At 45.1% G+C, this 24,606-nt stretch overlaps 1 protein-coding gene across 1 annotated transcript in view; it reads right to left on the bottom strand.

Annotated features, from left to right (window-relative positions):
* Positions 1-24,606, bottom strand: part of MARCH6 (membrane associated ring-CH-type finger 6) — a 305,795-nt gene that overhangs the window by 262,768 nt on the left and 18,421 nt on the right. Inside the window, exon 2 of the mRNA XM_029590037.1 lies at positions 16,098-16,194. Within this exon, the coding sequence (XP_029445897.1) occupies positions 16,098-16,194 (97 nt within the window). The remainder of the gene's footprint in view (positions 1-16,097; positions 16,195-24,606) is intronic.

Here is a 24,606-nt window from a genome sequence, read left to right as displayed (position 1 = left end):
CTTGCAAAATAACCAAGTTTTAACTCCTTGAACGATTTCAAATTTTGCTGGAGTTTTACTTTTCAGTTAGTGTATTCCAGATGTTTGGTCCAGCTAGGGAGATTGCTCTCTCTCTGACCTGTGAGAGATGGGCTGATTGTACTGAAGGAATCGATAACAGCGCTTTATTACTAGATCTTAGTCGTCTTTGTGGTACATGTAGTCTGATGGCTGCATTAAACCATTCTAATGCTTCTCCATAGATTTTGTGTATAATACATAACACTTCATACTCAATCCGGTAGATGATTGGGAGCCAATGTAAGGAAAACAGTACGGGGGTGATATGATCATATTTCTTAGTATTGGTTAAAATCCTGGCTGCTGCATTTTGAAGGACTTGTAGTGGATGGATAGTGGATTGTGGGAGGCCTAAGTAAAGCATTACAGTAGTCCATATTTGAAAAAAGTAGAGTTTGAAGTACAATTCTAAAGTTATTTTGGTCCAGTAGTGGTTTTAAGTCTTTTTAGTGTGTGTAATTTGTAATAGCCTTCTTTTAACTTATTAGATTTGTGCTTTTTGAAATTAAGTTCAGAGTCCATGGTGACTCCTAAGTCTCATGTATTGTTTCCGATTTCGAGGTTGATGTTATTATCTATGAGAGTTATGGTCGGTAACTTGTCAATGCAAGTTTTTCTATCCAAATAGATTTCAGTTTTTCCTATATTCAGTATGTTTCATATTCGTCAAGTTCACCGACTCTTCTAGCTAATGTTAATTCTTACAAGAAATCCTACATTCCATGTTAAAAACTTGAGAAACCGAGTCTAGTGGCTTCATTAATTGAGATAGAAAACATTCAAATTCCGAGGCACAGATGGTTTCTACACCGAAGATTTAATTTGCCATAAAACTTTCAGATACCAGAGGATGAGATAATATACTGTGCATTCAAAACGTATTCAGACCATTCTCTTTTTCCACATTTTATTAGTTACAGCCTTATTCTAAAATGGATAATATGCATTTTTCCCTCCTCAGTCTAAACACAATACCCCATAATGACAAAGTGAAATCAGGTTTGTAGAAATTTCTTCAAATAAAAAAAAACTGAAATATCACATTTACATAAGTATTCAAACTCTGCTATGACATTCAAAGTAGAACTCAAGTGCATCCTGTTTGACTTGATCATCCTTGAGATGTATCTCCAACTTGACTGGAGTCTAGACACCTGTGGTAAATTTAATTGAATGGATATGATATGGAAAGGCTCACACCTGTCTATATAAGGTACCACAATTCACAGTGCATGTCAGAGCAAAACCAAAGACATGAAATCGAAAGTATTCGCTGTAGCCCTCCGGGACAGGATTGTGTGGAGGCACAGATACCGTGTTTCTCCCCTAATAAACCCTACCCTGAAAATACTCCTGGGGGAATTGTGCACTACTGTGGAACACAGAATCTGCACAGAATTCCCCCCCCCCCACCCCATTGTGCAGAATTGCCAAATTCTGCACAAAAAATAGCAGAGGAGACCCCGGCATGCCACGAACGGAGCGCGTCCCGCGGCACACTGGAGAAATTACTTACCTGATAATTTCGTTTTCCTTAGTGTAGACAGATGGACTCAGGACCAATGGGTATAGTGTACTCCTGATAGCAGTTGGAGACGGATCAGATTTCAATCTGACGTCAGCCCCTAGTACATATACCCCTGCAGGAAGTGCAGCTCTTCAGTATTCTCCTCGAAAAGCATTGTGGATATATGTGTGACTGACTAATTTGATTAACTTGAATAACTTCATAACTTGGTTAAACTTATAACTTGATTAACTTGATCTGGTTGAATTGGCTATAGCTGGAGACTGCCAGTGCCCTCAACCGGAAGGCGTCGACATCTGGTAGGATGGGTGTGCAAAGTGAAGGAAAGCATGGCTTACCCTTGTATCATTCGAAATTCCATAAGTATCGGCAGCCAAGGGTGGGATGCTGAGTCCATCTGTCTACGCTAAGGAAAACGAAATTATCAGGTAAGTAATTTCTCCATTTCTTATCGTGTAGCAGATGGACTCAGGACCAATGGGATGTATAAAAGCTACTCCCGAACCGGGTGGGAGGCTGCCTGTGACCCACTTAGTACTGCCCTTGCAAATGCCGTGTCCTCCCGAGCCTGAACATCCAGGCGGTAGAATCTGGAGAAGGTGTGGATGGAGGACCATGTCGCCACCCTGCAAATCTCAGTGGGTGACAGCATTCTGGTTTCTGCCCAGGATACTGCCTGGGCTCTAGTAGAATGGGTCTTGATCTGTAGAGGCGGTGGCTTGCCTGCTTCTACGTAGGCCGCCTTGATGACTTCCTTGATCCAGTGGGCTATGGTTGCCCACGAGGCCACTTCCCCTTATCTCTTCCCGCTGTGGAGCACGAACAGATGGTCCATCTATTGTACGGGTTCCGACGTTTCCAGGTATCTGGATAGGAGTCTGCCAATGTTGAGGTGGCGTAGACTGCGAGCTTCTTCCGAATTAGACTCATCTGGCGATGGTAGCGAGATGGTTTGGTTAAGATGGAAGTGACACACCACTTTGGGAAGGAACAAAGGGACAGTGCGTAGCTGGATGGTTCCCGGGGTGAGCCTGAGGAACAGCTCATGGCAGGACAGTGCTTGTAGTTCCGAAATGCGCGGGCTGAACACACTGCCAGCAGGAATGCTGTCTTTAACGTTAACAGGTGGAGGGACAGCCCTCAGAGGGGCCTGAAAGAGGTTCCTGCTAGGAAAACCAGGACCAGGTGGAGATTCCAAAGAGGTACTGGCCACTTTAGTGGTGGGCGGATGTGCTTGATGCCTTTCAGGAAGCGTGACATGTCCGGGTGAGAAGCTATGCTGTCGCCCTCGCTCTTGGATCAGTAGCATGACAGTGTGGCTACCTGTACCTTGATGGAGTTGAGGGACAGACCCCCCTTCTGTAGCCCGTTCTGCAGGAATTCCAAGATCTCGGGAACTTTAATTGATCGTGATATGATGTCATGGTCTTCGCACCAGGCTTCAAATATTCGCCAAATCCTTATGTACGTTAAAGATGTGAAGAACTTGCGTGCTCGGAGTAGGGCGTCGATTACAGCCCCTGAGTATCCACTCTCTCAGGCGAGCCCTCTCAATGGCCAGGCCGTAAGAGAATTGAGCTGGATCCTCGTGGAGGATCGGTCCTTGTTGAAGCAGGTCTCTGTGTGGAGGTAGTGGCAGGGGGGGGTCCCTGCTAGTAGTCTTCTCATGTCTGTGTACCACGGTCTTCTTGGCCAGTCCGGGGCCACTAGAAATACTAGTCCCCTGTGTAGCTGTATCTTGTGGATGATTGCGCCCAATAGGGGCCACGGCGGAAAGGCGTATAACAGGGTCCCCTGTGGCCAGGTCTGTACCAGGGCATCGATCCCCTGGGACTGAGGTTCCCGCCTGCAGCTGAAGTACCTGGGTACTTGGGCATTGGACCGGTTTGCCAGAAGGTCTATGTCTGGTGTCCCCCACCGGTTCACTATCATTTGGAACGCTGCGGGCAACAGCTTCCATTCTCCTGGGTCTAGACTTTCTCTGCTGAGGCAGTCTGCCGTGATGTTGTCTTTCCCGGCGACGTGGACGGCTGAGATCTCCTGGAGGTTTACTTCCGCCCCCGACATTAGAGGGTCGATTTCCACAGACACCTGTTGGCTTCTGGTTCCCCCCTTACGGTTGATGTAGGCCACTGTCGTGGCATTGTCCGACATTACTCTGACCGCTTTGTCTCGGAGTCTGTGATCGAATCGCAGGCAGGCTAGTCTGACCGCCTGCACTTCTAGGCGGTTGATGTTCGATCCCGACTCTTATGTGTTCCACTGCCCTTGGGCGGTTAAACTCCTCGCAGTGTGCTCCCCATCCTCGTAGGCTGGCGTCTGTGGTGGGCAGGGTCCAAGTTGGTCAAGATAGCCTTGCCCCCTGGTTCAGGTGGCAGCCCTGCAGCCACCAACGTAACTGGGGTCCGGACCCTGCCCGGGAGTGACAGACGAACGGCATAGTTCTAAGACAGTGGATTCCATTGCGATAGAAGTGAGCGCTGCAGGGATCTCATGTGAGCTCACGCCCATGGCACTACTTCCAGTGTGGATACCATCAGACCGAGGGACTTGTAACTAATCCCATGCTGTGGGGCGAGGTTCGCTCAGCAGGATTTGTAATCTGTTCCTCAGTTTTGATCTCCTTGTGGGAGTCAGGCTGACCTAGTCTTCTTTGGTGTCGAATCGGACTCCTAGATATTCTAGTGACTGTGTGGGCTGCAAACAACTTTTGTTTGTGTTGACCACCCATCTGAGGCTCTCCAGTAGTTTTGACTGTTGGTTGCTTGGTGGCTTTCCTCTGGGGATTTCGCCCTGATCAGCCAATCGTCTAGGTAAAGGTGTACGAGGATTCCTTCCTTCCTCAGTGTTGCCGCCACTATGATCTTGGTGAACGTCCGGGGTGCTGTGGCTAGCCCAAAGGGTAGTGCCCGGAACGGGTAGTGACGGTCCAGGATTTTGAAGCGTAAGAAGCGCTAATGTTCCTGATGAATTGGGATGTGAAGGTAGGCCTCCGAAAGATCCAAGGATGTGAGGAACTCTCCCGGTTGAATCGCCCTTATTACGGAGCATAGGGTTTCCATGCAGAAGCGGGGAATCCTCAGGTGGCGGTTGACCGACTTGAGGTCCAGGATGGGCCTGAACGTCCCCTCTTTCTTGGGGACGATAAAATAAATGGAATAATGCCCAGTATTTATTTCTTGTGGAGGCACTGGGGTTATGGCCTCGAGAGCCAGTAGTCTGGTCAGTGTAGCTTCCACTGCCACCCTCTTGGATAGGTCGTGGCAGGGGGATTCCACGATCTTGTCCGAAGGGGTTCGTAGGAAATCCAGGTAGTACCCCTCTCGAATGATGGCTAGGACCCACTTGTCCGAAGTTATCTCTACCCATCTGTGGTAGAATAGGGCTAGTCTGCCCCCTGTGACTTCTTCCCTTGGACGGGTCAGCTAAATCTCATTGTGGGGTGCAGCTGGGGCCTGGACCCGAGCTGGTTCCCCTCTTGTTGTGCTTGTTCCGAAAGGACTGGTTCCTGCCCATAAGGGCAGGGTGCTTGATAGTTGCTTCTGTATAGATTGAAGCGTTGTGAACCTCTGCTCCTGGAGGCCCAGGGGAAGGGTCGCTGGTTTCTCTTATTCCTGTCCTCCGGTAGGCGCGGCAATGGGGACTCGCCCCATCTGTTGGCCAGTTTCTCTAGTTTGCTGCCGAACAGAATGGATCCTTTGAAGGGCATCCTTGTGAGACGCGTTTTGGAAGATGCGTCAGCCGACTAGCTTCGGAGCCAGAATTGTCTCCTGGCAACCACAGCTGACGACACTCCTCTGGCCGCTGTGTGCACCAGATCGGAGGCAGCGTCCGCAAGGAATGATACTGCTGGTTCCATGGCCTCTCCAGGGGTGTTTGCTCCTGGTCCGAGATAGGCAGGCACATGTCACTACGGTGCAGCAGGCCACTATTTGTAGAGACATAGCGGCGATGTCAAAGGACTGTTTAAGGATGGATTCCAGACGCCGGTCATGAGCATCTTTGAGTGCTGCTCCTCCCTCCACTGGGATAGTAGTGCGCTTCGAGACCGTGCAGACCATGGCATCCACTTTTGGGCATGTCAGAAGGTCTTTGGCCGCTGGGTCCAGGGGGTACATGGCTGCCATAGCTCGTCCCCCTTTGAATGTGGACTCTGGAGCACTCCATTCCAGGTCAATTAGCTGCTGGACGGCTTGTAAGAGGGAAATGACGAAAGGTCTGGAGGAGACCCTCTAGCAGGGGATTCATCTTAGGCTCCCCCGAAGCACTTGCGCCCGGGATAGTGAGCTCCTTCAGGCTGTGGGTGACCAGGTCTGGGAGCTCGACCTTGGTGAAGAAGCGTCTCATGGTTCGGTGAGGCTCTGACCCCGGGAGGAGTTCACCCTCTTCTAGGGGCTCTGCTTCCTCTTCAGTTGTCTGTGTCCCCATAGGTGGAGCTTCTGGGCAGTGGAAACATTTGTCTAGGCCTAGCGTGGCCTGAGGGATAAAGGTCTTCTGGTGGAGGCTGTGGCTGTTTAGCCAGAGGCTCCGTCTCCATGTGGACGAAGGTGTGTAGCCCTTTGAAGAATTCCACCCATGAGATAGACGCTGGGTCCAAGCTAAGAGGCGTTGAATCCTGGAGGTCCCCATCTGAGGGGGTGTCCCACTGGAATTTGCTAGGTCCGGGGTACTCACTGAGGGGCTAAGTACTCGGCCCTGGGTGGGACTGGCCCTGGACTGGATCTCCCAGGGCCTCCTCGCACTGAGCGCACAGGGCGTTGGCCTCTTCGCTTTGTGCAACTCTGATATGGCATGCTGGGCAGAGGCCTTGAGCTCCGTTTCCAGTGGTGCCATGGCTATAGGTGCGTAAATCCTTATACGCTCCAGCGCGTCTAAGATGTGCGTGCGGGTTTGTGCATGTAGGTGTGCGCCCAAGTCGCCGGTGTGCGCTCAGCCCGCTAGGCGCGCGATGTGCGTATATTTTATGCGCACATGGCCCTTGTGTGCCCGGATTGAGACGGCGGACAGAGCGGCGAATAGGGCCAATATGGCGATGGTGACCACGTAGGCAATATGGCGACCACCTCGGAGGGTCTCCAAGTGGGAGGACCCTTGGAACTAACCAGGGCCTGGCCCTGCTAGGGCATATCAACCCGGCGGCACTGGTCACGGCTGGCGACCTGTGCGACTCCTCGAACCTCTGAGACCGGAGTCTATGCTGAAGATTTCTACCTTACCTTGTCTTCGACGCTTCCCGGTTTCATTCCGGGCGGTCTCCGGCTGCGGGGGGAGAGGGCAAATACCTTCACCGCAGCGCTCGAGGGTGCACCCGCTCCTCTCAGCCACGCCCGAGATTGGGGGCTAGGTCCTCGCTGCGATTCAGCCGCCGGACCGAGGCTCACCTCCGAGGGACCACAGAAATCACCTCGGGAATTCTCAACTGGGGGAGGGACCAGAGGGTATCACCGCAGGAGAGCGGGGCTTGTCTTCAGAGGTAGGTTTTCTTCCGAGTTTGGATTTTCTTTGTTGAATTTGTTCTAACGCTGTGAGAGCGTGCAGATAGTCCCTAACTGCTATAGAGACGGAAAATACTGAAGAGCTGCACTTCCTGCAGGGGTATATGTAACTAGGGGCTGACATCAGATTGAAATCTGATCCGTCTCCAACTGCTATCAGTACACTATACCCATTGGTCCTGAGTCCATCTGCTACATGATAGGAAAGCTCCGTTCGCAGCGAAGTTGAAGGCCCGGCACGCCATTCATGGCACACAGGGGCCTTCCCTTTTCGCTGCGAACGTCATGCCGGGTCTTCATCTTCGCTGCAAACTGAGTGCAACACGCGGCATGCCGGTGAGAGAGAATGTGTGTGTGAGAGAGAGGGGAGGGCAACAGAGCATGGTTGGTAAGAGGAGGGTGGAGAGAGTGAGAGAGCAGGAGGGTGTGAGAGAGCATGGGAGGTAAGAAGGTGGGTGGGGGGGATGCCGGTGAGAGAATGTGTGTGTGAGAGAGGGTGAAAGACAACTTGGCTGGTAAGAGGAGGAGTGGGGGGGATGTTTGAGTGTGGGTTTCAGAGAGGGAGCCTATATGAGAGGAGGGTGACAGAGCAGAAGGGTGTGAGAAAGCAGGGGAGGTGAGCGAGCAGGGGAGCGAGCGAATTTTCAGGTTTTTTTGCGTTGAATTCCCCCAGGAGTACCTTAAATTAAGCCCTAGCTTGATTTTCAGGATTTTTGGAGTAGGGCTTGAAAAATAAGTCCTAGCTTTTAAGAGGATGAGCGGTTCCACCCCAAGACTTACTGAAAGTCCCTTGGGGGGGGGGGGGGGGCAGCAGACAGAGGGTTGTAAAAAAAAAAAAAAAAAAAAAACCCCACCCCAACCCATCAAATTTAATTCCTTGCGACACCTCCCTTCCGACTCCCCCCCCCCCCAAAAAAACTTGCCAAAATTCCCTGGTGGTCCAGCAGGGTCCCGGGAGCGATCTCTATGGATGGAAAGGGCCATCGGTGCCATTTTAATTGCTGGCAGCCAACGGCCCGAGAACGGGAGATCGCTCCCGGGACCACCAGGGGATTTCACACGAAATAAAATCGGCCCAAACCACGGGAAAACAAAGTTTCCCACGGTGGGCAGATAAAGGCTAAACCAAAAGGTTCGCTGAAAATTGAATCTGATTGGTGAATGAAAGAGAAGGTGGGCTTAGCCTTGCCCTAATTCACCAATCTCTGCTGCTGATGGTACTGTACTGCTCCTGGCTGACTGTGTGGGGCTTGACTGCAATGTGAGGAGAGGACATTTACGGTACGGTAGCAGTGCAAGGAGCTGGGAAAGTTGGGTTGTGTTTTGGGCAGGAGAGAATGCTGTATTGGATACATTAAACTGTAGTACCGGTATTAAGGTTCTTGTTATGCCACTGCAGTATACTGTACTACCAGTACTGGTACCACCGGTACATTTTGCCCCCCCCCCCCCCCCCGACAACATGACTTCAAGAAGAAAGAGCTATACTATGGATTACATGAAATTGAAAATCTTACTGCTTTCTGCAAAAGAGAAGATGTTGGATATTCGAATGGTCAGAAAATGGCGAGCAGAGTATGATAACCTCAGTCAACAGGTGTGCAAGGGAAATGCTAAGCAGCACAAGTGTGGATCAGGCCAGCATCCATTATTTCCTGAGCTGGAAGACATGATATCTGTGAATGGATTGCTAACAGAGCAAACGCTTTGGTTGTGCGCAAGGCTGATATTCAAGAATTTGCTCTTGTAATGGCGCCACAATTAGACACATTCCCAGAAGATTTCAAAGCATCACATCACTGGCTAGATGGCTTCCTTCAGTGATGTCTACTGTCTCTAAGAAGATCCACAACATTGTTTAAGCTGGATGATGCAGAAGTTATTAATCGTGCACGTGCATTCAAATCTTTTGTTGATGCCATTGACTTTTCTCAATACCAACTTTCCAGCACGATTGCTATGGATGAAACTGCAGTGTTTATGGGCCAAGGATCACAAACTACAACTGATCACCGGGGTGCCTCCTCAGTCTACGTTCCTTCCACTGCTTATGAAAGTGCACGTGTTACCTGTATTTTGGCAATTCGTCTCGATGTAACTAAAGCCCCACCTCTAATCATTAACAAGGGCAAGAAGGATAAGACTGAACATGTTTCAGGCATTTATATTCTTGAATCCGAAAAAGCCTGGTGCACACAGGCAGTTATAAGAAAGTGGGTCGATTTAATGGTGCCGCTTGTTTTGCAAGGTGGCAAAAGAGGCCTACTAGTCTGGGATTCAGATAGTACAAACTGTGCTAAAGACATGAAGAACTTTCTTCATAAGAGAAAAATAGATCAAATAATGATTCCTGCAGGAATGACAGCCTATCTCCAGACTCTTGATATTGCAACAAACAAACCATTTAAGGACCATTTGCGTGTGGAAATGAATGAGTACACTGAAAATAGAATGGAGAGAAATCAGCGTGGAAACTTTGTGAAGCCTAAACTGCAGGAGACTGTGACTTGGGTGAAGAATTCATGGGAGAAAGTCACTGACAGTTGCATTGCCAATGCGCTAAAATCAGGCTACATGGACAAGAGGTGCTCATTTAAGGAAAGCGCTATTGCTAGAAATGAGAAATTGGGGCCAATGATTCTAAAGAATATAGAATCACAAGAAATTCACTCTGGAATACAGGGTTTGGAGAGTTATGATGTCTACATGACTGTTTGAATAAATGTTGATTTTTGTTCATGAATACCGGTTAATGTAGACTGTTGTACATGGAAAAAGGAAATAGAAATTCATGATGGAATTCAGGGTTTGGAGAGTTATGATGTTTCAGAATTTGATGACATGGTTATTTTGAATAAATGTTGATTTTTGTTCAAGAAAACAAGTTTGCTTACCGTAAATAGTGTTTCCGTAGATAGCAGGATGAATCAGCCATGCTGTTCTGGGCTGTCCTTTCAGGCCCGGGAGGCGGAGTTTCACAAAGCTGTAACAGAGCTTTGCTCTGTGCGGCTGAGCGTGGGTTCCCTCGCTGGAAAAAGCAGACTCTCCTCTGTAACATAGCAGCAGATGAACGTATGTGGTTCAAAGTCCAGGGAGGTGGGTGGGTCAGTATGGCTGATTCAACCTATCTACGGAAACACTGTTTATGGTAAGCAAACTTGCTTTTCCCGTCGATAGCAGGGCTGAAATCAGCCATGCTGTTCTGGGAGTCCCAAACTATAGTCAGGCGTTTGTGTATGTCAGTCTTCTACGACAAGCGTGACCGTGGGCAGAGCGCCTTAGTATGCACTTCTTAAAGGTATTGAGTATGGCTCTGCCTACACTGGCATACCCTGCCATCTGTTGTGCTATGCAATAGTGCAATGTGAAGGTATGCAGAGATGACCAGGTTGCCACCTTGCATATTTCAATGGGTGGAACGTGTTGTAAATGGGCGATGGATGCCGATACTGCTCTGGCTTGATGTGCGTGTGGAGACGAAGCTAGAGGGAGGCCTCTCTTGTCATAACAGAATTTTATGCATTGTACAATCCAGCTGGATATAGCTCTCTTGGCTACCGGTAAGCCCGGAAAATTAGGATTAAAGGCGAGGAAGAGCTGGGAAGGTAGAGTGTCCGACTGAGTTCTGTACTTGTAGTACACCAAGGCCCTCTTGCAATCCAATGTGTGGAGTAACTTCTCCCTGTCGTTTTGATGTGGTTTTGGACAGAATGTTGGCAACTCGATAGACTGATTAAGATGAAAGGCGGTAATTACTTTTGGTAGGAAAGATGGATGTGTGCGAAGCACAACCTTGTCATGAAAGAATTGCAGATATGGACTCTAGTGCACCAGGGCTTGAATTTCACAGACTCTGCACGCTGATGTGATTGCGACCAAGAAGACCACTTTCCAGGTGAGGTATTTGACGTGTGACGTGTCCATAGGCTCAAAGGGAGCTAACATGAGTTGCTCCAAGACTACATTGACGTCCCAAAGAACCAGAGGTTTTGCAGAGGGGGGCCGCAGGTGGGAGAGGCCCGTCATGAATCGAGAAACTATCGGGTGTGTGGCGATGGAGTGACCTTCATGGTGTGAATGAAAAGCCGCTACAGCACTTAAATGGACTCGTATCGATGCTGTCGCAAGTCCTATCGCGTAGATAGAGTATAAATATTCCAAAAGGCGTTCTGGCGGACAGTGCCGTGGATCAAATTGGTGAGATGCACACCAAACTGCCTATCTTTTCCACTTGAACTAGTAATTTCTTCTTGTGGATGGTTTTTCTGGCTGCCATGAGGACGTCTCGCACCTAGGGAGATAGTCCCATGTTTGTTTGTTAGTACTGACCGCTCAATCTCCATGCTGTCAGATGCAAAGATGTGTGCATCGGATGTAGGAGGGATCTTCCTTCCTGCAACAGGAGTTCATCACGGTTCTCCAACCGAATTGTGTCGTCTATGGATAGGCAAAGAAGGCAAGTGTACCATGGTTTTCTGGGCCATGCTGGAGCAATTAGTATGAGGTTTGCTTTGTCTTGTATGCATTTTTGAATTTCCGAGTGATCAGCAGGATCAGTGGGAAAGCATAAAGCAAGTTGTCTGTTCACAGAAGTAGAAAAGCATCTTGCGCCATACGATACGGGTTGTTCCTCAGGTGAACAGAAGTTTGGTACCATTTTGTTGCTCTGTGGAGAATAGGTCTACGGCCAGCGTTCCCCAGTATTTGAAAATCTCTTCCGCCACCTCTTGGTGCAAGGACCATTCATGTGGATGGAAGATTCTGCTTAGGCAGTCTGCCCGGGTGTTGGCTATTCCTGGTAGGTATGTCGCTTGTAGGTGGAGTGTTGCGCTGCCCAGTCCAGAATTATGAGCGCCTTTCTACAAAGGCTCCAGGAACCTGACCCTCCTCGCTTGTTTATGTAGAACATGGCTACCTGATTGTCAGTATACACCATGACTCGCTTGCCCTGCAGGTGTTGTAGGAACATTCGTAAGGCATTCCGTATCGCTCGGAGTTCCAGGAGGTTTATCTGGAAAGAACTCTCTTTCTGAGTCCATCAACCTTGTGTTTCGAGTTAATCTAGATGAGCTCCCCAACCTGTGTGGGAAGCATCTGTCGTTAACACTGCATTGTGCGGAAGTGTCTTAAAAAGCGCTCCCTTGGTCAGTGTTCGCTTTTGTAGCCACCAGTTTATATCTGTTAACATGTCCGGAGTTATAGACACCTTGTGAGATAAGGGTTGACTGTGTTGTGACCATTGCCTTTTTAACCCCCACTGTAGTCTTCGTATATGAAGACAAGTATTTTGCACTGTGTATATGGCCTCAGACATGTGCCCTAGGAGCATCAGAACTTGACGTGCTGATGTGGTTTGTGTACGTTTGAAGTTGTGCAATAGATGCCTGAGGGTGATTGCCCTGTCTTTCGGAAGAAAAGCTCTGCTCTGATAGGTTACCAAGTGGACCTCAATAAATTGAAGTGTCTGTGCTGGTGTGAGGTTTGATTTTTGGAAGTTGACCACCAGGCCTAAGGTCTGAAGACAGTGAATGGTTTGATGCACTTGGGATCGTAGCATCTGTGGATCTGACGCCACTATCAGCCAATTGTCAGATATGGGAAAATTTGGATACATTGTTTTCTGAGATGGGCCACCACCACTGCCATGCATTTTGTGAAAACTCTGGGTGCAGCCCCTAGACTGACGGGTAAAATTTCGTATTGGTAATGTTGATCCTTGCATCGAAAGCACAGATACTACCCAGATGCTCGATGCATCGGAATGTGGGTGTATGCATCCTTTAGATCTAGGAAGCACATCCAATCATTTGGCTGGAGAAAGGGTAGATGGACTTCAAGGACACCATCTTGAACTTTTCTTTTACTAGGTATTTGTTGAGTTCTCGTAAGTCCAGTATGGGACATAGACCTTCCGTCTTCTTGGGAATGAGGAAATATGGGGAATAAAACCCCTTGTTCCAAGAGGAATGAGGTAATTGTTGTATTGCCTGTTCGAGCAATTGATTGATCTCCCATGATAGTTGAAGGTGATCCTTTGTGGTATTCTTTACATAAGGTAGGGAAGAGAGGGGTAGGTTGGAAGAAAAATGCAGACAGTATCCCTGATGTATGATGTCCAACATCCATCGGTCTGTTGTGATTTGCAACCAAGCTTGGGTAAAGAATTGTATCCTCCCTGCAATAGCTACAGGCGAAGGAGGTGGCCCTGAAGAGTCAAAGAGACAATTGAGTCTTTGGTGGTGTTGCAGACGTTTGCCCTTGGGTACGTTGGACCCTAGGTCTGCCTCTTCTTGGTTGTTGCTGTGAGGCTTACTGCCTCTGATTGTTGGTAGTTCTGAGGTCTGTACTGTGAATATGGGCGAAATTGATGTCTTTGGAAAGGTTGTCTTTGCAGTGGAGGATAATACCACCTGGTGAAGGAGGAAGTAGGCAGGGGGTTGACCAAGGATTGTACTGCCACTGACTGTTCTTTTAATTGTGAGACTGTCTTGCAGTTGATTACCAAATAAATTGTCTCCACAACATGGTAGGTTTGCCAATTTGTCGTGTACTTCCTCTCGTATGGCACTTGCCCTCAGCTACACAATTCTGCGTGCAGCTATTGCGGAAGCAGAGATGCGGGAGGACATCTCAAAAGATTCATACACGGATCTCAGAAGATGGCGTAAGCCTCCCTCCATGTCCAGTATTGGCTGTGGAACCGCCGGAGGTTCTGTTGAATTTGGCAGAAAGGTTTTTACCTGTTGTAGATAGTCGTAGAGGTATTGGACTATATAAATCTGATGTCCAATACGCACCCCCAGCATTGAAGACTGAAAAGACTTCTTCGCAAAATCATCTAGATATTTATGGTTTTTCCCCCGGTGGGGCACTTGAATGTGACCTTGTCTTCCTAGCTCTTTGCAATGCGGACTCCACTACAATGGACTGGTGTGGCAGCTGCGGAGTGGTGTAAAAAGGGGGACTGTTTCATCTTACATTTAAGATCAATTTTTCTAGATACTGGGACAATGTTATGAGGAATCTCCCAGGATTTTTCCTTGACCGTGTCCAGAGCCTTATGTGATGGGAGACTTGTCGGTTCATTTGGAAGGTCAAAGATTTTGACAAGACCTAATATTTCTGATCTCAGGTCTGGTGTTTTTTGTATTTGTAGGTGGAGAGCTGTCCCCACCTTTTCAATAAATTTAGGATAAGCCAGGTCTTCTGGCGATGAGTATGGTTGTTGATGCTCTTCCTCTGGATCGGACAGATATCCTGTGACGATGTTGGGGAGGATGGAGTTGACCGAGGTTGTTGTGGCAGTGTTATCGGTTGCTCTGGGGTTGGTACTGATGGCCCTGGTCCAATTGGTAAAGGTGTCTCAGGACATTGAGGCGAAGGGTTCGGTGAATGTACAAACAGCCCTGTGGAACACCACATGGAGGTAAAGGAACTTGAGAGGTTTGTAACGTAAGAAGCCCTGACAAGAGTTGAAATCTGCATATAAGAGTCTCCTTAGCTTCCTCTGGCATTTGCAGCATGTGGCCCATATCCAGAGCTGTGCACAAAATAAATGGTGGTTCATAAACTGGGTCTCTTACATCTGGTGAGATCCCGGTATGTACTCTCCTTTTAGTGTGTCTCTGTGAACTTGATATATCTGATAGTATTTCCAAGGAGGAAGATGAGAAGAAGGAAGATACCTGTAATTAGTCTTCCATAGAGGACTCTTGTTTTATTGGTGTTCTATTGTTACCCGATGGGGTTCACCGTGGCTCCAAATCCCGAGTCTTGGGAAAGGGAATGACTTGGTGATTCCATTCTTGGTTGAGATCCAAGTGTTTTCTCTTCTGAGAATGCTTTAAGCCACGCAAATCTTCAGCGGAATGGAGTCTGTGCCTAGATTTTGATGACTGTCGACTCTTTTCCTGGTGTTTGTGGTACTGTGATAACACAGGTCTTACTGCTTGGTCTGTAGAGGCGTGTGTTTCTTGTTTGCGATTTTATATGCGCCGTCTGTGAATGCGCCGGACATAACTGATGTAACTACATCTGTAGCGCCGGCTAAGGATACGGTGTTGATGGCAGTATCGGTGCCGGAGCTTGCATCGGCTTCGGTGGTTGAGTCAGCATCGATTATTGCACCGGTGTTGGAAGCCGCGTCTGTGCTGACCTATGTCTCCGGTGTTCAGAGTGCACTGACTTCGAGGCCTGAGTCGAAGGCGCACGGGGGTTGGCTTTAATACAGTCTCCATGCTCGACGCACTGTCGGCCATACCTCTACTCGAGCCTGAGGAGGTAGGCCCCATCGACGCAGCTCTCTGAATCCTCTTTGGATGATGCGTTGCCGGTCCCGGCGATGAGTGGGACTCAGACGGAGGGACATAGGAGTCCCTAGCCAATCTTAATCTATTTTTTTCAGCCCTTTGACATCTGGCCCTACGAGACATTTTTCCATAAGACTTACAGGTTTCTTGTATGTGGTCTGGTCCCAGACACACATAGCAGGCCTCATGACCATCGGTAAGTGACAATCTTGCCCCAGGCGCAGGGTTTAAACCCCGATGGTCTGGGCTTCTTATGTGCTATGCTGGATTCCATTTCTATTTTATTTCTTCTGAGTTCTTCAAATCCGTCAAAAGTGAGGAGATTCGAAGCTCCGCGTGCACTCCTACGCATGGAAAAAACAGACAGAGGAGAATCTGCTTTTTCCAGCGCGGGAACCCACGCGCAGCCACACAGAGCAAAGCTCTGTGTTACGGCTTTGTGAAGCGCCGCCTTCCGGGACTGAACGGACAGCCCAGAACAGCATGGCTGATTCAGTCCTGCTATTGACGGGAAATAAATGTGTGATTGTTGTTCATGGAAAATAAATAAGACATCCCCTGAAAATAAGCCCTAACCATTTTTTCGGAGCTAAAAAAGAATATAAGACTTGTCTTATTATTGGAGAAACACGGTATACAGTTGTGGTCATATCTATATATACATAAGCACACACACTTATGCCTGTTTTGCTGCCAAAAACTTACCACTCTTGATGAATAAATTTAATACTGCCAGTGCACACACATGGATGGTAGAGTGGCTTCTCTGGGGTTCCTTCAGACCGGCACACTCTGCATATGTCTGTAGGCCAAAAATGAGAGATTAACCTTTTGCCTTAATGTTATTTTGCATTTTTATACTACCTTCCTTAGACATAGTCCAACCCAAAGTAGTCCACAAAGTGTGGAATTACAAATGCCAATAAAAATTCAACCTCCAGCATCCTCTCACTCTAGAAATAATAATAAAATAAAGTCATTAGCGGGGGGGGGGGGGGGGGGGGGGGGGGAGAACCTTTGGGTTATCAGTGTGTGGCTGCTTTTCTCTGCTTATGGGTAAAACTATTTTATGCAGTAACTGTACAGTGAAAACCAAATGCCATGGATAAGGAGCAGCAGCCACCACAATGACTGCCCTAAAAAAATAATAGCGATAGAAAATATTCTCACATTTCTGGCCGCTTGCAATTTACGAAGTGGGCCTAATGTATTTTACTCTCTGGTGAAGCTGTGCATGAAGCAAGCCTACATTCTGGCAAATTCTTTAGTCAAGAGTTTGAACATTTTAGCTTCTTGGCTGGAAATCTGATTTTACAAATCCACTGCTACAACCCATGCAGTTTATTTACAGGTTCCAAATCTTTGGATCTTATCTGTGGAGTTACATTACTTAACCTAAATATAAATAATTTTTCCAAAATCAATTTACAATATGATTTAAACATTAGACATTTAACTTTTAATCAGTGGTTCTTAAATCCAGTTTTGAGAACAAATTTAGCTTTTATGTCTGTAAAAAGAACAGGACATATTTGCACATTTCTATTTAAATGTCAGTTTGATTTACAGATTTGAATTTCCCCTGAATACCAGATGTGTCTGAAGGAGGTCTCAAGAACTGGATTTGAGATGCTCTTTTAAATAAACAAATGACCCATCCACATCTGTCATTTATTGTCCTTGCAGCCTTCTTTGTACCATCCTTTCACATTTCTCTTACGTGCTCTCAGCAATATCACCACAACCATGTGTTCTTCATGCTGCACTCACTATTCTCACCTCCTGCCTCAGTTACAGTTCAGCAAAACACTATGTTCAACCTGTTTTAAATATGAGTACATTTCTTTACAGCCAAACAAGGCAACTAAAACCATGATCTCGGAACGTATCCTCAGACACTTATGTTTAAAACATATCAAAACCCCTAATAGCCAGCCAGCCTTCCTTGCAAATTATTTAAATATACTTATCTTCTACTTTTAACAGACTAGTTGTGCTAAGTGAATTACAATACGTAAATGTAAAATAAAAACAAAATGCAATGTAATATAATACATGCTCTTAACATTAACTTGGGCTTGATGTACTTTACAGTTATCTAAGCACTAGAGACCCCCAAAAGCTTCCTGAAAAATGCCTTGACCTGCTTTCAAAAGTCAAGATTGCCCAGTCACACAGATTCTATTAACGTATTCCACAATGTGGGACCTGCAACAGAAAAGGTCTGATGTCTCATCTTGCAGAAACATGCCTTTTTCACAGAAGGAATAGCTAATTGTTGCCAGCAGAATGAAGACTGTGCAGGAAGAAATAATCAAGCAGGTTTGCTAAATAGGAATGACCATTCATTCTTAACACTTTAAATATTAAAACAAAACACATTAAATCCGATTCTTTGCTTCACTGGTAACCAGTATAATCAATACAGCAAAGGCATCACATGCTCCCAAGATAGTGTTCTTAAAATAAGCAGAGCAGCCCAATGGAGGCAGGTATATTGCGTTTTGATCTCGCAAACCCAGTTCAGTTGTTATTTCACTATGTGTTATATTTTATTTTATTTATTTTTTATACTGAGGGAATCGAAGGTGGTGAGGAAGCAGCACCCTAGCACATCTGATTGACCTCTGGCCTATTGTTAGACAATGACTGAGTGTTTATTGTAGGGGAAAGGGATTTGGGAGGAGAGGAGGGTATAAAGGTACTTTTGACTACAAGGCTGTATGCTGGGCATTGGATTTATTTTGGAACATATAGGAAATAGGTAAAAAGGGGTGCATAAGCGCTCGTATCTCTGTATTATTTGGGATGTTATTTCATTCATATCTGTCCTTTCTAATGAACGATGGGTGGGTTACATAATTTCATAATTTGGAACATGGCAGGGTTGTGTATGCCTGTTAAACATGAGAAAGTGTTTTCCCAGTTGAATCACTTAAAGTGTCAGATTGCATTCTTACAGCAAACTCAAATGTCAGACCATGAACACTCTAAAGTAAGGAGACTTTGGGTATCACAGGTTTTTGCAGCACAAGGGACTTCCAAGAAATGTGGTGTGGCTAATGACTGTTTTTAATCGCAGTATTGTTTTTCAGTTCTCTCAGACTAGTATTGATCTTCAAGGAAGATATACAGATATTAGTGGTTCCCTTTTTGAGAAACCTATTCAGATGGCCTCAATCTATGCCCCTAATAGATATCAACATAACTTTAACAAAATTGTAACTATACTTGAATCCCTGGGGAATGCCCCTCTAGTGGTGGGGGGAGACTGACTGCATAGAGTATGGAGTGTTGGATAGACACGCTTGCCTCACAAATATGCTTCTTTTTTTTTTTTTTTAAGGGGTTAATAAACATGTGGATAAAGGTGAACCAGTAGATGTAGTGTATTTGGATTTTCAGAAGGCGTTTGACAGAGTCCCTCCTGAGAGGCTTCTGAGAAAACTAGAAAGTCATGGGATAGGAGGCGATATCCTTTCGTGGATTACAAACTGGCTAAAGACAGGAAACAGAGTAGGATTAAACGTCAACTTTCTCATTGGAAAAGGTAAACAGTGGAGTGCCTCAGGGATCTGTACTTGGACCGGTGCTTTTCAATATATTTATAAATGATCTGGAAAGCAAGGTTATCAAATCTGCAGATGATACAAAATTATTCAGAGTAGTTAAATCACAAGCAAATTGTGATAAATTGCAGGAGGACCTTGAGAGACTGGAAGATTGAGCATCCAAATGGCAGATGAAATTTAATGTGGACAAGTACAAGGTGTCGCAAATAGGGAAAAATAACCTATGTAGTAGTTAAACAATGTTAGGTTCCATATTAGGAGCAACCACCCAGGAAAAAGATCTAGGCATCATAGTGAATACATTGAAACTGTCGGCTCAGTGTGCTGCAACAATCAAAAAAGCAAACAATGTTAGGAATAGTTAGGAAGGGAACGGTGAATAAAACGGAAAATGTCATAATGCTTCTATATCACACCATGGTGAGTCTGCACCTTGAGTACTGTGTACAGTTCTGGTCACCGCATCTCAAAAAAGATATAGTTGCGATGAAGGTACAGAGAAGGGCAACCAAAATGATAAAAGGTATGGAACAGCTTCCCTATGAGGAAAGGCTATAGAGGTTAGGGCTGTTCAGCTTGGAGAAGAGAAGGCTGAGGGGGGATATGATAGAGGTCTTTAAGATCATGAGAGGTCTTGAATGAGTAAATATGAATAGGTTATTTACACTTTCGGATAATAGAAGGACTAGGAGGCAATCCATGAAGTTAGCAAGTAGCACTTTTAAGACTAATCGGAGAAAACTATTTCACTCAACGCACAATAAAGCTCTGGAATTTGCTGCCAGATGATGTGGTTAGTGCAGTTAGTGTAGCTGGATTTAAAAAAGGTTTGGATAAGTTCTTGGAGATGTCCATTAACTGCTATTAATCAAGCTGACTTAGGGAATGGTCTCTGCTATTACTGGCATCAGTAGTATTTGATCTTCTTAGTGTTTGGATACTTGCTAGGTTTCTTGTGGCCTGGTTTGGCCTCTGCTGGAAACAGGATACTGGGCTTGATGGACCCTTGGTCTGACCCAGCATGGCAATTTCTTATGTTCATATAGATGTATGGGTAACCACAAAGGAATTCCTTTTCTTTGCAAGAACTGAAACCTATTAGATTCCTGGAAAATTTTGCACCTGGGTGAAGTGGGGTTTACTCATAGCCAGGGCCCATGATACTAAAACTAGGATTGATTTCCTTTTAATCTCAGTGGCCTTATTTTTCCCATCTGAAATCGTCAAATGTAGGTCCTCTTGTGATTTCAGATCACAGCCCAGTATCATGTATCTTGGAAAATGTAACCTCTTATTCGGGACAGGCAGATTGGAGAATGCCCAGATGGTTAGTTAAGGATAAAGAATTTGAGAAGTTTCCAATTATAAATTGGAAAGATTATGTGACTAATAAGCAGCATATGGAAAAGTCAGCTCTATTCTGGGATACTGCCAAAACAGTTCTGCACAGGGACATTATCAGTTACACTATCAGGTGAACAGGGAGCTAGACTGCGACATTATAGCTCTTACTAAGTTGAGTCAATCTCTTCAACAGATGACTGACCACTCTATGCAAACAAAGATTTTTGGGTGGCCACCAAGTTTCTTAATGATAAACTACATTTGAAAGAGAAGATGTTGCCCTCTAATTTACAGCATAAGTTTATCTTATATGGTAATAAGCCAGGAAGGATGCTGGCAAACCTAGTAAGATCAAAACACCAGTATTCCTTTGTTACACAAATACAAGAACCAGGGGGCATTTCATTTACATCTGCACAGAGGATCAGTAAAAGCATTTGGGAAATATCAGACTTTGTATTCAGCTGAAGAAAGCAACATGGGAAATTTGGAGAAATTTAGACAAAAGGCAATTCTGCCTAGCATACCTCCTTTACAATTAGAATCCTTAAAAATCAACAGATACATATTCGGGAAGTGCAGCAAGCGATTTCAGAACCAAGGCCAGTGCAACCTACTGTGCAAGCCTTACACTTGCACAGGGCTGCAGCCTGCAGAAGGCGACGATGAAGTGGAGTCAGCAGCTGGCGCAGCTGCCCCGCAAAGAAAAGGAGTCACAACAGCGAAGAAGAGGAACATGCAGAGCCCCGTGGTGGGCTCTGCATGTTCCTCTTCTTCGCTGTTCAGCGCAGATGAGGTGGCGGAGGACCACAGGGCACTATGGCTCCTCCTCCTCCTCTTCGCCGCGTGGTGAAGAACCCTAGGGCCGCATGGCAAAGCACAAAAGGAGCCGCAGCGCCGCACAACTGTTCCCAACCAGCCATGCGGCAAAGAAGAGGAGAAGCCATAGGGCAGCGTAATGGTTCCCAACCTGCCGTGCGGCGAAGCAGAGCTGTAAGGTCAGGATGAGATAGAGGACCACATGCTGGGTGGCCGGAAGGAAAAAAGCCACCAGGCAGCTCCCAACCTGCCCTGCCAAAGAAGTGGAGGACAACGGCTGCCAGGAAAGGCCTTGGTTCTACAGTGTATATATGAGCAGGAGGAAACCTGTATGTGTGCCATTAAACATTAAAATCAAGAAATATAATACATTAATCATAATAGTATAAATATACTAATAAAGAAAATTTCAAAACAGCTTATGAATGGAAGATACATTAAAAACAAACAATTTGTTTTAAATTTCTCCAACACCAATAAAATATATTAGAAATATCACCAAGCATTCCTGTAAATCATAAGAATAATATCCGAGGAATGGAACTGATATTTTTAGTTAATTTCTCATCTCTCCTTTTATTTGACCACTGGGTACAAACATACCACCTGTATATTCCATTATGTTCTCTGTCCTATCATGTCATACTATCTTTCCAACATTCAACTGTGATATAGTATAAGGGATGGGGGGGGGGGGGAGATATGGACAGAGTAATTTCTTTTGAGATGGTATTGTGTTCAATGTGTTATTTATTGAAATTTAATAAAAAATCTTTTGCATACATTTTATCTATTACAAGTAAGCAAGTTTGTTTACTCTGAAGACAAGCAGTTCACTTAGACACTTAGCACTCCCTAACAAAGTATTGCTTCAAGAAAAAAGTGGAACCTTCAAGAAGTTCAAGGAGGATGGAAAGTTGAAGCCTAGAATCCCAGAATTCCCTGGACTACAAATTCTCTATATTATGAGGAACTAGAGTATCAAAAAAGGCACCAATGGGCCTATTAATTGAGTTGGAGTATAGTTTCCAAATGCATTCTTTAGATTGAGCACACATTTCCAAAATGAGTGAAAACCCAGACATGAAGAGATAGTGTTTGTATATGTGAGCAAGCGTGAGACTATGTGCATGTGAGAGAGGTAAGATATGGGAGGTTCTTTTTGTAAGAGTATGTTTAGGCTTGTGAAATTCAATCTGTGTATTTGAAAGATAGCTTTAAATGTGTATGTTTCTGACAGAAATGCTGTCATGCAGGTGGGTAGGTTGGTATGTCAGAAAGGCAGTGTGAGAAATTGTGTGTTTCTATATTACTGCCAGTTTCTAGCCATGTGCTTTTTCAACTTATGTGTAGCTTCTAATGCTAGTGCATACAGAAATCAGCATCAACATATGGTATTTAGAAATACTTAAAAAGGGAACTTTAAAAAAGTAAAATTAAATCTTTACAATAAATGAAAATTAGCCTGAAGCCTAGAGAGGGATGTTAGATGTCAGTCTTTTGCTGTTCATATTGGGAACACAAATAAGCATGGGGGTAACTTGCTGATGCTGCTGTTACTACCCTCAACCAAAAAGCCTTATACTTTGTGATGCAACTCTGACTTACTCTCTGCTTCAACAGCAAGTAAAAGGGAATTAGTCTCAGACAGCAACCAACAAAGGCCCTGACATTGACAGTTTGGGAAACTAAGTATGGGGGTAACTTATATGTGCAGCAGATGCTACCATTATGGGGGAGACCTCTATAGCACAGCTGATGCTATCATAAGCTTGCTGGGCAGACTAAATGGACAGTTTGGTCCTTTTCTGCTGTCATTTCTATGCTTCTAAACTTTTTTTTGTCTGCTGTTTCCAAATTCTAGTCTCCTTTATCTTCCTCCCTAATGATTTAATTCCTGCTTGCCCTCTCTTATTTCTGCCCTGCCTGATCATAGCTAGCGATAGTTTAAATCTTCAACTATCTGTGGAAGACCCAGCTTGAAGGAATAAACTTACTAAGCAAAGAAAATTGCAGCAAAAGGTCTAAAGATCAAGAACAAACCTAACTTACAGGCTTTTCTGCAAGTGTAATTTGCCAGCATCTGTAATTGCCAAAGTGGGCTTATTAATGCTCTAACAATAACATTTATGTTTTCAATTAAAATTGTGCTCTCATTCTTATCACAAAGGAAAAATAGCGAGCTTATGAGAGTGATTCTTACTCATTTTTCAAACACCGATTCTGGGAGCCAGGCTGTGCTTTGTACAAGCTTTTTACTATTTTAAGAAATTAAAAAAGAATTTTAAAAGTCCAAAAGGGAACAATTAGAACCATATTTAGAAAACTAAATGAGTTTTTATAAGTGCTAGGAGTGGAAGAGCACTGCTGGTTTCAGTACAAGTATGCCAGCTTTCATTACACATAGGCTCCAACTGGATTTTCCACAATCTCCTCCCCCAAATAGTTTTGGCAGTAGAAGAATAGCCTAGTGCAAGGGTTCCCAACCTTTCAGGGAATGTGGACCCCTTTTTAGCCTCAGAAATGTTTGCAGGTCCCCACACTCTTCTCTAATTTTTGCATGACAAAGAAGAATGAGATGAACGCCTGAATCACTCATAATGTATAAAATTTAATATGTCATGTTTCTTCATGTAATGGACAAATTTCTTTAATTTCTTCTCACATTTTATTTCTTTGTCTGGTATTTTCTTTTGCAAGTATGTACTTGTATATATTAAAGCATAAATAAAAAGTTAAAAAAAAAACCTTTATATTAAAATAACTTATTGAATAAATAGGGAGGGAACTTTCCAAAGCTATTTAAAAATTGCCCTCATAATTGAAGGATGAAGCCAACAGTGGCCTCCACCTCCCACTTCAGCTGCATTGTGGAAAAAGAAGTTAAAAAAAAAAAAAAGTTCCAGGTTGGCAATTCAGCGTGATGTGGTAGAAAACCAGCACTGGTACCTGCAGACCTGCAATCTAATTTTCAAAAGGACAATGTCTGTGGATTTTCTTTTGAAAACTCATACTGGCTTTTCCCAGTCAGCCTTTTTGTAGCTGTGTACTTTGCATCTGCTTTGAAGCAGGTACAAAGCACAGGCATGAAAGTTTGCACAAGGATTTCAAAATTAAATCCCTCATATACTTTCCCTTCCCTCAACCTAGCCTTGCTTTTTTCTCCGCACGTAAAATTATGCATGATGTGCACAGTGCAGTTAATTTTATCCATAGGGGCAGGGAGTAGCAATTTTCAAACAGTTATTAAATGGATAAACAGGTTTTACCAACATAAATTTTGAAAATTACCCTCCCTGATAACTGACCCCTTTTAGCCTGATTATTTTAGGATTCTTACAACACATCCAGAAAATGACAGCCACAAAATAATTTAAATTTCAGAAAAAGCAAAACAGCCTGCTTTTCAAAGGGAAGGCAGATTATGAGACCTCCATGTTTGTAGTCTCCCTAAATAACTTATGTTAATGTCATATCCA

This window comes from Rhinatrema bivittatum, chromosome 2 (assembly GCF_901001135.1).
Source record: "Rhinatrema bivittatum chromosome 2, aRhiBiv1.1, whole genome shotgun sequence".
Classification (NCBI taxonomy): Eukaryota; Metazoa; Chordata; class Amphibia; order Gymnophiona; family Rhinatrematidae; genus Rhinatrema; species Rhinatrema bivittatum.
This window is presented reverse-complemented; position numbering and strand designations above follow the sequence as displayed.